General features: G+C 37.4%; 1 protein-coding gene across 2 annotated transcripts; it reads right to left on the bottom strand.

Annotated features, from left to right (window-relative positions):
• Window positions 1-274: 274 nt before the first annotated feature.
• On the bottom strand, window positions 275-15,569 carry LOC309382252 (protein FAM171A1-like). 2 transcript variants are annotated; one of them, XM_081933841.1, is made up of 5 exons: window positions 15,453-15,569; window positions 11,678-11,776; window positions 4,842-4,958; window positions 3,814-3,928; window positions 275-2,530 (listed from the first exon to the last, which is right to left on the bottom strand). In XM_081933841.1, exons 3-5 carry the CDS (start codon window positions 4,858-4,860, stop codon window positions 1,351-1,353), a joined length of 1,314 nt encoding a protein of 437 aa, XP_081789967.1. In that variant the 5' UTR covers window positions 4,861-4,958; window positions 11,678-11,776; window positions 15,453-15,569; the 3' UTR covers window positions 275-1,350. The 2 variants fall into 2 exon arrangements, with proteins under 2 accessions (XP_081789967.1, XP_081789968.1); XM_081933842.1 differs by lacking the exons at window positions 11,678-11,776; window positions 15,453-15,569 and adding an exon at window positions 11,841-11,930.
• Window positions 15,570-16,518: the final 949 nt, after the last annotated feature.

The raw sequence follows: 16,518 nt of genomic DNA, 5'->3' as shown, positions 1-16,518 counted from the left end.
ACTATGTGTACTTCAAGACAAAGAATAGTGTTTTGCAACCAGGGAAGCTGAAAATGTTAATTTTGAGGAAAATTGCAGGAAAAGGTAAGGACAAGCAAATGGCAAAGATAATTAATCATACAATCTCCTACCTTGGCTTGTATAATTATTAATTCATTCTATAAATTCATGTGATCGTATTTATTCTATGAATATTTTTATAGGACATAGGCAAATTAAATATAACTCTCATTTATTACATACTCAGTATTTTATTTCTTAATAATAATGCTGTGATTCCAAAGAGGAATTTAAAAAAAAACATGAGTTTTCAAAAACTTGCTTTTTTAATTACATTTTTTTTTTTAGATAAGCAGTTTTATAAAGAGAAAATAAACAGAAATGTATTTGGCACTTTGGGATAGATTATAGCAACTCTGCCAGACATTTCTAGACACATTCAGTCCACTTGCTTGGTCCAAAATCCATGTTATTTGAAACTATATACATCATATATACAATCAGTGAAACTATTTTGGTTTTTCAAAAATGTCTCATAGTCTACTCTTGCAAAGTAGAATCCACAGTACACACCACAATTAGCGAATATATTGTTTTGAAATAAAAAAACTCATTTAGCAGAGACATTTTATAGCATGGAAATTAAAGAACAGATATATTGTCAGAATTTTTTTCGTTAAAAAAATCTGATTACTCAAGTCGCTTGCAAAAGACGAAACTGTTCATTGTTCCTGTAAAATAGGCACTTTGAATGGGAACTGAAGGAATCAAAGCTGACTTTAAAAAAATTGGTTTGGTTTCAAAAAAAATTTTTTTTCAGATACCAAAAAAATATTGTCAAATTTCATGTAAAAAAAAAGTAGATTATAGTAAAGGTAGTCAACATTTTGGAGCTTCCTTGTAAAATAAGTACATTAAAGCAAAAACTAAATTACTAAAAAGCAGCAGTGCATAGCTATCCTTTAAAATAATGCATATCTGTAGATGTCAAGTGTTGAAGTCTACTTAACATCATTATGATATATTTGAATTAACAAATAAGAAATAATAATAAAAAATTTTCACACAGATCCCATTTCAGGAAAATCTGAGGTTATGATCTGCCATTCCACAGGTCAAAATATCCATATGTCCTTCATGGATAATATCAAATAAATGGAATTCAAAGTCACATTTTCATACAGACCTTGAAAAACAACTAGGTGAGTTTTCACAAAAATTATCTTGAATATCTTGACTATCTTTTCAGTTGCAACTCACCCAAAAGATTACTTCATCTTTTTTTTCTTCTGTTAATAAAAAAAAACCAATTATATATTATCTTGGCAAAAATATCGAATATACTTCAGGTTACTTCAGATGGAATGCCAGGACTGGTCTTTCCTCTCGCTTTTGCCACGGAGTCTTTTTACCTTCCCTTTGGCAATTAGCATCCTCGCTGTCACTACTATCACAACTTACTTCATGGTATCCAGTGATTTTACGTTCTGTACTTGGTGAAGGCTCTGGTGGACTTTCTACACTTCTCTTTGTTTCTTCCTGCAGGCTAGGCAATTGGCCACCTCTTCTTCTTCTCCCTCCCTCCAACACATATCTTGGAGTATTATTTTCAGGACTACAAACTGCAGTTCCACATTCACTGCCACTTTGGTCCAAATCTTCATCTAAATCTTTCTGCGGATACAACGGCACTTGCTGTTTTCGCTCATTCATGCCATTTCCAGAATCTAGGCTGCTGTTGTTAATTCCATTCTTTCCAGTTCTTTCCAGATCAATGTAGGAATGTCTAACTTGAGTATTGGAACGCCCATCCAAAGAAACAAACCATGCTTCTGGATGAGGTAAAGGCTTTCCTCCACCTAGCTCTGTTAGACCTTTCTTAGTAAGAAGCTCATCACTGAGGGATGGTGGAATGGATATTGATTCAGACATCACAACTTGCTGTGGTTTCCAATCACCTGTACCAGCTTCTTGCAAATGTTGAAGAGATATTGCTTGAGCAGCCAGGTGTTGTGATTGCATCTGTTGTGAGCTAGATAATTCAACTTGGAAGCTTGCTTGCTCTTGCTTCTCAAATAAAGACCAGCTTGACATTGCGTTGAAACTGTGTCTATATTCATCTTTGTCCGGAGAACCATACCCTTCTGTCTTTTCTAGAGACTTCCTTCCATTTGTAAAAAAAGTTGCCATATTCTCTAAAGACATGCATCGTTGGTCATTTTCCTCATAAGAAAGCGATTCCTCTCTGGCACTAAATTCCTGTGAGGTGCTATAAGTATGTTGGAGCACGGGGGTAGGCATATCTACTTCTCCTAGAGAACATTCTTTGTTCACATGAACATCGACTATCACTACTTCCTCGTGGTCAGAGGATTCTGGGTGGCTGCTGCCACTGAGAATTTCTGATTCACATCGGGAAACTACTAAACTGAGGTGGGACGTAGAAGTTGATTGATCCATCTTAACACCTCTGAATGTTGAGGATAACCGTAGTTTTTTAAATAATTGACGGGGCTTCATACACTTTCTCCTAATATTAAAAAAAGGAATAGAAAAATAATTCATTTTAAAGAGACTTGCAGCAAAAGAACGGTCTAGTGAATACCTAGGTATTCAAACACCTATACTCTCTTCCAATTATCATAAACCTGGCTGCCCAAGATAGATGGGTAGAAGTTATGGGAATTGTGGTCCACTATAAGTGCAGAGTGCTGAGGTAAAGAAAGCTATTGAAAGTTGCAAGAGGCTCAAGCAAATTAACACCTCCTTATTTTGCAACTCAAACTGAATGTTCTATGGCTCAATCCGCCATGGAAATTCTGTTTGCCACAATTTTCAAGCATACCAACAACTCCTTGTTTTTCTGTTTATCTCCAAAAACTTGATGTGTTACATTAGATATTTCAATTGTAGAGATCAATACTGAAGCTCATGAAATGAAAAGGGGATATGGTAATTAAAAAATAACACAGTAGAAGCAGATATTATAACAGAAGAATGTTGGCCTTATAATTTTTTCTGTTAAAATTATTTGTAGCAGGTAATATATTTAATAGGACTTTAGCAATAAGGTAGTTTTACTGAAAGAAATTTAGGAAAGAAAGAAAAATAATGTTATATTCTTGATTTAACTGTTCTGTTTCAGCAAACATAATAGAGAATACATATCATTTCTCACTAAAATGTGAGAAATTTTACTTTTCTTCAGTTTTATAAATGCTGCTGTTTCATAAACTATTGTTGATACCCTCAAGTTTGAAATTAGATTACTCTATAATGCAGCTTGTTCCATAAGCAAATAGAAAAATTAACATGAGTTGCATCACCCATCCTATTATTGTTTGTTTTCTCTTACTAACATTTGCAATATTATCACATTTCTCAAAAGATATTTAGAATAAGACCATCAGTTATGAAAGTACTGAATATGATAATATTCAATATATTGTATGTTATATAATATACAATATAATATGATAAATGGTTAAAATAAACTTAGGTCCACATAAAGAATTTTCCTACATCTGGTATCATAGCAATGTGTTAGACCAGTAATCCAACATATTTTGATGGCACGGGTTTGTGGGCAGCTCACATAAAATCTTCAGGGAGTAGTAATCTTTGGATAGTAAGTAGAATCCAAAGATATTCATTCGGTTATCTAAATTGTGAATCTTTGTTGAAATGTACAAAATACAAAAGAAAGACCAGATAGAAAATAATTTGGTCTCTCTTCCTTCCATTTTCTTCCTTCCATCTTTTATGCTGACCCAGTCTACAAATATAATTAACTATAAAAATGAGACACGTTACCTGAAATAGTGAACAAGGAAGCACAGCATAACAAGTAGTACAAAAATTACCCCTCCAACAATTTCCAAAAGAAACATCTTCTGGTCAATATTGATGTTCTCCGTTACAATGTGATCTATAGGATGCGGGGGGAGAGGGGGCAGAATTAAAATTGTAAGGACAGGCAAGTAAAAGTTTAGGGTATTTTTAGTCACAGGCTAGCTCTTACTTTGACAACAAACAACTCCTTGCACCAGACTATCATCTGATCCACTTCTAGCAGTATTCTCTGATGGGATCAGGCAGCAGCCCGTATTACACAAGTTTCCAGAGCTGAGGGATGCCACTGATCTGAATTACTCAGAATATCCCAGAACAGGCCTATGCTAAGGACACTGTGAATAAATAAAGTGTAGTGATACATGCTCTTTGATTAGTGGAACCAACCAAAACAATGGGCCTGTGTTATTATCTGGATTGCAACCTGGAACAGCAGCATCTATTTGGAGATGACATGCCTACAAAATGAATGATGCAATGGGGCAACAGTCAGCCAATGGGCTTCCTAACCCAAATGTAGCTCATTCAGTCTATGTGTAAATCAAGACTACAGCTGATCATATATCAGAGCTTATAACCATTTTGTGTTGTACTTATGTGGCAATTCTTGCAGTTAAGGGGGAACTCATTCCATTTATGGCAGGAAAGATATAAATCCTGCACGTACTATGATTTTCTGAAATCACCACATTCTACATATTATAACAATTTAATTTGGGGATTATCCTACAACTGTTTGGAAGTTGTCCCTATTCCAAACAGTGACTAAGAGTTCGGCTGTACTGCGCAGCAGATCCGGAGTTATAACTCCCCGTTCCTTCTGGAATCTATCTGGGTCCTGTAGTCAATGGGGACAGACCAATATAATAGGTCCTTCCTCCCTGCGGAGGTTGGGGTGGTAAAGCTCTTGAGAAACTCTATAGTGAAACTTCTTTGTACTTACTCAATGCCATATATTTATACTGGAGCAAATAAAAGATCAGTCTTACCTGAATTTGTGGGAGACATGGCTGCAACCCAATATCCCAGTTGGGAGGCAATATAGATCTAGGTCAATCTATTTCCTTTTTGTTCAACAATGCCTAAACTACTTTTCAACCATGTACCTATAAACATATTAAAAACACCATAAAACAGAAGAGAATTAGAAATGAAGCTATTTAACTGTTACAGAATAAATTGATCATGAAATTCAGATGCAGAAACTCAGTAATAGTTATAGCCATCACCTATAAATTAAATGCTAGTAGTTTTATTTACTGACCACCAGTGGGTGCCACAGTGAAGAATTTGAAACAAGGGGAAAAGAACACGGCATCTTGTATGCCTTTACTTTTTTATATGTTGGACATTAAAAAGTCTTATTTTATAAATGTTTCATTTCTTGAAATATCAACCTCACAAAGCATTTTCATCTTATACAGCTACTCTCTTGGATAAACAATATCAAGAAGGTGGCATTATCCATTCTTTCCACCTCCTGACTTTCATCAATGTCACCCCAATGATATCTATATAGTTCCTTGAGTTTCCTCCTGTTAAAATCTAGAATGATAAATATTATTATTGCTATGCTTATTTTAAAATATGTCAGAAAATGGATCTAAATATACAAAGAGAACAAATGGGGGAGAGGACAATTCATTGATGTACACTGTATATCTCCACCAGATTGTTTTGTTTGAACAAACATGTTGCCAGGTGGCTTGGTAGCATAATGTTGATTGAGAACCAATCAATTAAAGTTTCAGACAATGGAATTTCAGCTCCGCAGGATTTTATCCAGAACAACTGAATGGATGATAGTTTGTCTTCAAAATGAGATAAGAGGCCATCCTACTTCCATGTTGTGGTCCAACTGTATACGATCAATAGTAAAATACTTTGCTTAAAAAATGATGTAATGCTTTGCCAGATTGGTTTGGGGACTGAATCAAGAGGCAACATTCTGCAAAGGAAATTTCTTGCTCTCCCAAAGGAGAAAATGCCGTTTTTATTTCAAAAAGAGGTCTACTGTTAACACAGGTCTGACTTGAACAAGTGAGAAGAGGAGCTAAATTCTGCAGGAGATCCAAGTGTGCTAAAAAATACCAGTATTTCAGATCTGGCTGTGTCCCTTACTACATAAATCAGCAGAGAAATAGCTCACTTACAATGCCCTCCCTAGAGAGGCCATACAAACAACTAACACACTTAATGAAGATAGGCAGATACAAAAATAATTTGGGCATTAGACTAACTGAAGGAATTCTCAAAGAAATTCTGTTGCCTCTGCTACATATTTTTGGAATTAAGAATTGGACTTCCTATTTTCCTAAAATAGTAAGGAAGACCTCCCAAGGATATGCTCATAATTGCCACAAAATGTTTCAGCAAAACTAAAGAAAAAGCAATTGGGGGAAAATGTGGAGAACATGAAGAACAGTTTGTTTCTTTTTAAAAATACTTTATTTTGACTTTAAGAGTACAAACAACACATATATGCACAGGATAGAACTTAGCTAAAATTTAGCAGCACCTCTATTTTGACAAAACAAAATACCTTCCAGTGATTGGGAGTTATGCCACGTTGAGTTAGAAGTCAAATGCAGATAAGCCTGTCTTCTTTAATTATTGCAATCTGAGAGGAGGCATGAACTTATCTAAAATCCCTTATGCTTCGGAGGCTCAGATCCCATTGCATTTTGCAGCTTCCCCAACCTAATGTCTTCCACATGTGTTGGATCTGCATCTCCCAGAATTCCCAGCCACCTGAAGAATGCCAGAGGGTCAGTGATAATTGCAGCCCCTATACATCTGGGGGACATCAGCTGCTCCTGTTAATTTAAGGGATAGGCTTTGCCACTATAAGCAGAGCAAGGGGCTGGCTGGCAGAGGCATACACAGGGGACTGTAAGCAGTGTGAGAGAACAAAATTGTGTCTGAACACAACCTATACTGCACTTTATAAACCAGATGGAAAGGAGGATATTGCCTCATTATCAGTGCTTGTCTAAGAGAATTAAAAAGTTAATGCTTTTAAAAAGTTAAAAGATATGGAGTGCCCTCAAACCAATCATCCCCAGAGTTATCACTCTTAAACCCTTACCCATTGAATTGGCAGTAACGTCTAGACATTTCTTCAAAAGAGGAGGGGGGCACCTCACCTTTGGGGGTAAGACATTCCAAAGGGCACAGCAGAGAAGGCTCTCTTCCTGGCTCCTGCCAACCAAAACTTTAATGGATGAGATCCACAAATAATCTCCCTGTCTGCTCAGATGGGATGGGTCAATGTAATGCACAGTTAAGTATATATATATTGGGGGGTATATTGACTCACTCATAGGTCTTTCCAGACTTAGGCATATTGTGCTGATATAGACAATAATTCTGCTGAAACAAAGCAATGTGTGTATGTGTGTGTGTGCATGCGTGTGTGTGTGCGCGCACACACACACACACAGAGATGGCATGGAAAGGCAAATGCACCAAATCTTCCAGAGGATACAATTGCTCCAGTGTTTTGATATGAACTTCCACTTTGTCTTACGTAGAATACTACAATCAAACTTCTTCAGACACTGAAATAATTAATTTATGCAGAATGAAAAACTATATTTTCCATCTATCTAGTTGAAGAAAATAATGTTGAGATCGTTCTTGAACTACAAGTCTAAGTATTCCTAAGTAACATGGCCAGTGGGCAAGAATGGTGGAAGTTTTTGCAGTTCCGTAATATCTGGGAGACAAAACATTGGCTATACCTGCTATAGAAGTTTGCTGAGTTCTCAACATTTCATTTTTTCCATCAACCACTCTGTCAAAGTATCTGAGATCACCAAAAAGCTCATTTTTCCTACTGTGCTTTGCTGACTCAATATGATGGGACCTGTAGTCCAACATATCTAAAAAGCAGCAGATTGGGAAGACTGACACAGGAGTTCTGGACATTATTTTAAAGCAAGGTCATCAACCTTTCAGACCTCAGGGACGACTAAATTCATAATTTTAAATCCTGCGGACCACTAATACGATCTGCCTAATGACTGGCTGGGTGGGCACGACATGGTGGTTATGTGACTGAGTGGGCATGGCCGATTCAATGTCACTCATGTAGAGAGACACCTTGCCAGCCTCCACTCCCCACTCCTCACCCACCCGCCCGGGCTCCTTAGGGCCCCAACAAGAAGTAGTTGCTGGAGCTAAGCAACCACCATGAGAAAGAGTTGGTAAAACAGCTGGATCAATTCAAATTGGATCTGATCGAGAAGGAAGCTCAGTAGAAGCACCTCACTGAGGTCTATGAGCATAGGCTTTCCAAGCAGAGGGAAGACCTGTGGGAGTGCAAGGCCAGGTACCGGCGCCTGGCGGCTCAGTGGGCTGAGATGGTCAGCCAGTTCCAGTCCATGATGCAGTCCCACTGGAACGAGGCTCTAGGGCTCTTCGCCACCAGCGGCACTTCCCTCCAGCCTTTGCCCAGAGCCCCACACAAGGAGGCTGAAGCAGACCCTAAGTCGGAATTTCTGCCCCTCTCCAACCCGCACAAAAAGACCCACAAGGGGGAGACTCTCTGCAGCAACACAAAGTTCATTGAATGTATTCAGTCTAAGGATAGTTTGAGGACCCCTGATTTAGTGCAATATAAAAAATGAAAATATATTTTCTGCGGACCACCAAAATTTTCTCGTGGACCACCAGGAATCACATCCTTTGCAATTGTTGGATGGGTTTTTTGTAGGACCTCTAGCCAGCTGGAGTTTTTCCTTCAGCTGGCTACTGTTTTATAAAGAAATATCATTTGGCAAACCTATAAGCTATTCTGGATACTCAGGGACACTGATAAGTAAAGAACGAATATTTGTGTGCAGGCTCTAAGGAAAAATTGTTCCCTTTGATTTATTACTAAAATCCAAGTTGAACTTTGCTCTTTTGTTTCTGCTGTCATTTCCTGTTGTATGTGCAAATTACCTGTCTAATACTGAACAAAAGAACATGCCTGTCCCTGCACTTAGCAATTCTAATTACATCTGAAGTAGAGAGTGCATTATGCATGCATAGGTAGCTTCCTTTCTTTAATTCCCCCCTCCCAAACTTCCTTTCATAATAATGAAAAGGTAGGTAGAATTCAAGAGACAAAATACATGACATTGAAGAAGGCTGCTTCATAGCTGTCATAAAACATACAGGCTGCTTCTGTAGTTTAAAAAAAACACATTTATGCAGGTGTTTTAAATTGTTGCACTTTATGAATAATATTCAAGCACAATGCTATGGGTGCATTTATAAAAAAAACAAACAGCTACTAAACAGCATGGCTGAAAATGCAAAGCAAGGAATGGGAAACTGCAGCATGGCAAAATTACACTCAGTCTTTGGGCAGAAAAAGGCTGAGAAGCGAACAATATCTGAAAGCTTTTTTGTTTGAAACCAAGGAAGGCTACTGTCAAAAGGAGACAATACTGTTTGACCAGATGGGGGAAATAGTCTGGTAAGGGTATGGCACCTTCTTTTAGGTTGTATCAAAGAGGGATGTCATGTGACCCTCCATGACTTCTTCTATAACTTTCATCATTTCTTTAAAGAAGATAGACTGGCTGTGGCTAACCAGGTTGACAAGCTAGAGCCAAATTGCGCCATCTGTTGTTCTGAACCTTAAACTGTTCTGGTATGAAAATATCCCCCTAGTAGTTAATAAAATTATCTTTGTTTTTTTATATCTGTTTTACTGAGTTATATACATAATAATTGATGCAATAGGGATTTTTTAGGTTTAAGATTTAGAGAAATATTTTTTTAAAAAAAAATCTAAGTAAATCGGATTTAAAATGTTTGAAATGGTATCGGGTCTCCTGCCTTAGCATAGGGTTGGATTGAAACACCCCAAAAGACTCTTCCAACTCTATTATTCTAATCTTGTGTTCTAATGTTCAGATAAAAAACCCTGAGAGTACTGAACTGAGTTCTTAAAGTCCATTGGTGTTGAGGCAGTAAAAAAGGGCTTCTCCTGTAGTTTTATCAGCTTGGTTCTAATCAAATCATGATTCGTATTAACCATAACTCAGTAGCCATAACAGGGCTGCAGACATCTTAATGCTTGTGTTTTCTATCCCCTACTGCTTAGCTTATTAACAATGCTGAGTTGTAATATTAATTTTCACATTGCTTCATTGCAAGATTGGATCATACAGTACTAAATATGGCTTAGCAAACCAGGACACTGTTGTTTAAAAGTATTTGTGAACTAGCTGTAAAGAGAGAGAGAGAGAGAGAGAGAGAGAGAGAGAGAGAGAGAGAGAGAGAGAGAGAATGGAAACAAAAGAATTGAAAATAATTTTAAAAGGAAGTACAGACATTTTAACCCTTATTTAAATGTACATGAAATAGAATCAAAATCTGTTTTACCTGCTGAAGGTATGTCATTCGAAATGCCAAGGCAAAACTAAATTTTACTTCATGTCCTATTCATTAAAATTTAAATGTGGATCAGATAATTAGTCCCAATGATTTAAATTCTCCTGTTCCATTACAAAGTTTGTTTGTAAACTGAGTTGTATTTCCTAAAGATATCACAATTTGGAACCAATTACTGTATTTGTCCTTAGTTCTGAAACACAATCATATTGCTGAAGATCTCAAGAAAAATATTATTATAATCATCTCCATCAAAATGAATATTTCAACAGATTAAGGAGCTTCTTTAATAGTTTTCTTTCTCCCCCTCCCCCCGTTTTGGTATTATTATTATTTTTGCACTGGATGATTTAATAGTAATGTACATCAAATAAAATATGTCTAATGGCATTGGAGTTTATTATTTTAAAAGTTAATAAGAATAAACCTACTACGGAATGTTTAACATGTTTATTCTCTAGCAAGCAGATGTTGGAATGCTATAGAGGAAGTTAATTCAGATTACCAAATTAATATGATTTACAGTTGCACTGAGCTGTTGCTAATTCATATATACCTGACCACTATAACATTATTTAACTCAATATGTATGCGTACATTTTTCAAACAAACAAACATAGTATGTCATGGTACAGCTATAAACTGGATTTAGGCACCTTCATGCAGAAAAGGCAATGCTTGTTTACTCCCCCCCCGCCCCCCCTTGCTTTGAGAGGAAGTAAGAATACTTACTTCCAAAGAAAGTACCAAGTTGCAGCCGTTTACTAATTTTATTTTTCAAAATTGCCTCCACACCATTTCTAATTCCCAGAAATAATTTTTAAAAAATTAAGATACCATCGGCTGGTCCTCTGCTATGCATGCTGGATTCACATGGATTTACTTTTAATTAAAAGAATTTTAAAAACAGTGGTGGGGCAAAGAGCCTGAGGGGTCCCAGGAGAGGGGATTGCAAGGCTTCTTGGATGCTTCAGGGCCTTGCTGTGAATAAAGAGGCTACATTTTTTTAGGTCACCATCGTACCATCATTCTAAAGGAGATTAGGAAACATTTTCGGACCACCACAGATTGAGATTTATCTTTTGCACCTAACTTTGATGGGGATGGGGGTGGTGTAGATGCAGATATAGCAGGTTCAAAATCAGAATCATGCAAGCAATAAATATCCCGTGTGTGTGTGTGTGAAGGGGGGTTGTCTTAAATCTTGCTAGTCTAGAGCAGGATCCAAATAGTACTGCTGAATCAGCTAAAACAAACTCACATAGAACTGTAATTCAAAAGCAAGTAATAGTAGTAGAAAGATGGTTCCCAATTTGGAATCTAATAAAAAAACAAAGAATATACTTAGATATCTAAAAATATATCCAGAGGCATGTGCAAATCAAGTATCATCCCCCCAGGAACCATTGGATGAAAGGCAAACAAAGTTACTTACAGTTAAATCAGATTATTTTAGGAATTCAAATTAATAAAGTTGAGAAAAGGAAAGGAAGATTCAGAATGCAGCTCTTCTCTCTCCCAGTCAGCTTCTGTACTGTGAAAGGCAGATAGATTTGGAATAGTTTGAACAGTTCCCATGCAAGAAAGACTAAACAAACCTTCTCTCACTGAAACATCCCACTACGACCAGAATGTTGTTCAAAATGAAGCGTTTTTTTAACAAATGTAAGCTCTTCTCATTGGTTGGGTTTCACACAGAGGGAGTTAGCCAATTAATAACAATCTTGGAAATAAGAGTGTTTCTACTTAAAAGTTTAATTGTAGCAACATAGAAGCTAGTAACTCCAAGGACTTCTATCACCACAGTCCTTGAGGAAAGATTGCCTGAATAAATCACCTGATCTCCCACAGTAAGTCAGTTTTCTGAAGAACCTTTCAAGACAAACTTGGTTAACTCTTTTAATCCCTTACCACATACTGAACAAGCACATATTTAAAAAAGGTTTGATATGGGAATTATTAACAAAAACACATAAATTTTCTAAACCTTTAATTGAGATAGTCACCCCAAGTGGTCAAGATAACAATGGCAATTTTGAGAAACCATCTGTTGGTTCATCCCCTATTTCAACATGGAATTTGGACAAGGAAGAGAACAACAAAAAGTTCCTGGGAGTAGTTTCCAACTCTGCTCTCTCTTAAAACATCACTCATTTGTGAAACTAACACAAATAAAATAGAGGTTGATGGACAAGAGGAAGCAAGATGTGGTTCTGTGGTGGGTTCTGGATCCTGTTGCAACCAGTATGGTGCAACGGGGCTGGGTGTCCACCACATGAATGCATGCAGCACATGTGCGCAGTGCGCACATGCATACTTACCACCTGTGACACTCTGTGACGCCTCCATGATGCCCAAGCTGCTTGGCAGAGCGGCGCACAAATGCTGTACACTCTGTGTGCGGAAGCCCCAAACAGCTCAAATACAGGTAAGGAGCTCTGGCGGGCAGGTGGGCCCTCCGGAGCACCGTACCAGAATGGCACCTGGTGCTCCCAGCAGGCACCGGTATGCCTGTACCGGGGCGTTCCAGTCGTATCCCACCATTGAAGAGGTTCCAAGAACAGGATTTAGTCCTGAGAGATTACTTCGAAAACTTTTCTCTTTGGCCTCCAGTGTCAGTACCAGAAATCAAATTCATTATCCAATCTTTCCAGTACAGTAATTCACATAAGAAAGTTAGCTCATTAATAACTCATATTGGAAATAGGTGCTTCTACTTTAAAATTTAATTGTAGCAACATGAAAATTGGTAACTCCAAGGACTTCTATCACCACTGTCCTTGAGCAGAGATTGCCTGAATAAACCACCTGATCTCCCACAGCAAGTCAATTTACTGAAGAACCTTTCAAGACAAACTTGTTTTAACTCTTTCACTACCCAGCAGATACTGAAAAAGTGGATCTTACAAAAAGGCTTGATGATTTAAGGGAATTACAGGTAACCCTCAACTTAAATTCACAACTGAGCCCAAAATTTCCACTGCTAAGATGTTAAATGAGTTTTGCCCAATTTTATGACCTGTTGTTTCTCTAAATCAGGAGTGTCAAACTCGCAGCATCACATGGTCACATGACGTATTGCGACTTTTTTCCTTCGCTAAAATGAGGCTGGGCATGGCCAGTGTGTGGCACATCTGGCCACGGATTGTGAGTTTGACACCCCTGATCTAAATAATAAAGATAGTACCTGAGTTGGTTGAGAAATTGCCATTATAATCCCAAAATATAAAAATGGAGACAAAGGTGACCCAAAAAACTATAGACCAGTAAGTCTCATTGCAATTGTGGCTAAAATACATGCAGAATGTCTTTTGACCAAAATAGAAGACTGGATAATGGAAAGAAATATTATAGTGGACAAACAAGCTGGATTTACATTGCAGTTCTCCACAATAGACACTTGTTTTATTTTATATCATATCATCATAAAACAAGGTGTAGATTTTGGATTACCACCTTTTGATTGTATAAACAAATATCTTACGGAAGAAATTGACCAATCTAAATATGGAACCCAGACTCTTACTCTTGGTTAAGATACTCTACTCAAATGTTCATTGTAAAGTTCATATGGGTGAAAATGTATTTTTACTAAAGGTATATCTATCCATAATGGTGTTAGATAGGGTTTCATTCTAGCTCTGATGCTTTTTAACCTCAAATATCCATAAGAGCCAGTTTGGTCTGGTGGTAAAGGCACCAGGACTAGAAAGCTGGAGTTCTAATCCTGCCTTAGCCAGAAAGCCAGATGGATGACCATGGACTACACAGCCCACCTTACTTCATAGGGTTGTTGTTGTGTAAGATCATCATTTTACCACCCTAAAGGAGATTAGGAAACAATTAGAGGTCACAGATGGTTGTACAGAAGTAAATCAAGCAACAACAACAAAAAGTTGCCCTGACAGTGATTTTTTTGTTTCAAGGAATTTTCTGCTGGAAACCAAAAATAGTTGCCAATTTAGATTTTTTTTTAAATGTTAAATGCTAATATCACCAATTCTAGTTGCTCAGGACTTAGATATCTTACAGAAATTATGAGCATACATTGATTTGCTGATTCTGGCACACGCACTGTTTATCTGCAATTTGTGCACAGCCACCCCTGCCTGTTCATGCTATTTTAACATCATTTGTTGCTCTAAACATATTGATCTTTTCTTCTCCAAAATAATGGTGAGCAGCTAAATTTCAGAAATACATTAAAAACTAGAAGAGTAAGAACATGTTTGGATTTTTATGTTGTGGCATAGGTAGAAGACAAAGGGGAAGAAAGTGGAGGAGTGTGTACTTTGGGCATACACATGTGTAAACATATGCAGGGCAGTGTAGGAGAAAAACATAACGTTGAATTTGATTAGCATTCCCCAATATGTTCCAGTATATAATTAGATGAGACTTTCTCTCTTTTAAGTATTGCTGCAGTACTTTGATGTTGATCTTGATTCTAATTTCAACTCTGTAATAATGGCAACAATCGCCAATAGTTATGATTTTTTTTTTTAAAATGCTGAAATGTAGAATATTCTCAATAAATATTTTTAATGGAGTAAAGAAAGCACAGGGGTGTGAGTATAGTTGCATCATAATATTTAAGGCACATGTATAGTCACAATGGAGCCCAAAATTTCTGCTGCTAAATGAGACAGTTGATAAGTGAATCACTGAAATTGTTAAGTTAATAACATCGTTATTAAGTGAATCTTGCTCTCCCATTGACTTTGTTTTTCAGAAGATCACAAAAGGTGATAACGTGACCCCAGGACACTGCAATCATCATAAATATGAACCAGTTGTCAAGCATCCAAATGTCGATCCTTTGACCATAGGAATGCTGCAATGGTCATAAGTGTTAAAAATGATCACAAGTCACTTTTTTCAGCGCTGTTGTAACTTTGAATGGTCACTAAATGAACTGTTGTAAATTGAGGACTGCCTGTATTTCTAGATAATGACTGGTGGTCTCCCCATTAAAAGAAGATGATGAGGAAAATGAGGGGAGAAAGGTGTTTTAAAATGGCAATAAACTCTACAGATGGCACTGTCAAAGATAATTGAAGTAGCTTGAGTTATACATGTCCAATACTTCACCAAGGTTTCCCCTTAGAATTTCTTCCAAATCTGACCTTTCTGATAAAGGAAAATCCATGCAAATGGTTTTTTGAAAAGCTAAGAGCCCCCAGCTAACTTTCTTATCAGTTAGGGCTTACCTGTCATAAATCCAAATGTGTGCCGGAATGGCACTGATGAACCCCACCAGTTTCCTATTGGACGATACCCTGAAGCCACAGTGCCACTGCGGAAGCCAACCTGGCGGTCTAAGGGCCCCAAAAGAAAGAAAAAAGCATGAAAGTGACAATTATGCCTTACCTTTTATAGAATACTGGTAGTCCTCGTATTACAAACATTCATTTAGCAACTGTTCAAAGTTATAATAACACTGAAATAAGTGACTTAAGATCGATCCTCAACTTATGACTGTCACAGCATCCTCAGAGATCAAATCTATGTGATCTAATCAAAACTGACACGGTTTTGGCACGGTCCAGGGGTCAAAAGATCACTGTTTGCAACCTTTTTAGCCGACTTCCAACAAAAGCAATGGGGGAAACTGGGTTTGCTTAACAACCTGCCTTACTGACTTACTTAACGACCAAGGCAAAAAGGGTTGTAAAATTGGGCAACATTTACTTAACAACTATCTTGCTTAGCAATGGAAATTTGAAGTCTCCCAATGAGCTTTCATGACTGAAAGTAGAAACCAGGCCTTCCAGTCCTAGCCCAAGGCCTTCACCACTATGCCTCACTGGCTCTCATTCTTAATATTGGTTGATAAGGTCCGTTAAGCTCCTGTGACTAAAGCTATTCCTTAGCTACTCGGGAGAGTGGGCAAAGTCAGTTATATCAGTTTTTAATGTAAATCTAGAGGATTAAATATTCTCACTTCTGTTCTGCATCTCAGCTGTTCTGCTCTCACTTCAATTCTGCAGCTTACCATTTTCCCCTGGGAATTAAGAATTGAGTATATAGGGGGAAAGATGTGTTTTTTGTTATTTCCTTCCACAGAAAAACAAATGGTACCCTAACAGACTAGTCCAAAGTAAGATAGAGAACTATATGGTCAAAAGGGGACTTCTGTGTCTCTCCAGTTCATAGCCATTGGCAATTTTATTACACTGGCAGAATGCACAACACAATATGCACACAAATACACAAACACAAAACCAGGGTTATATTTGAAAGACTGCAAGCAACTCTACTTACAAATTCAGCATT

Source organism: Natrix helvetica, assembly GCF_964273705.1.
Source record: "Natrix helvetica genome assembly, chromosome: Z".
NCBI classification, from domain to species: Eukaryota; Metazoa; Chordata; class Lepidosauria; order Squamata; family Natricidae; genus Natrix; species Natrix helvetica.
The sequence above is the reverse complement of the archived record's forward strand: the minus strand, read 5'-3'. Positions and strand labels throughout refer to the sequence as shown.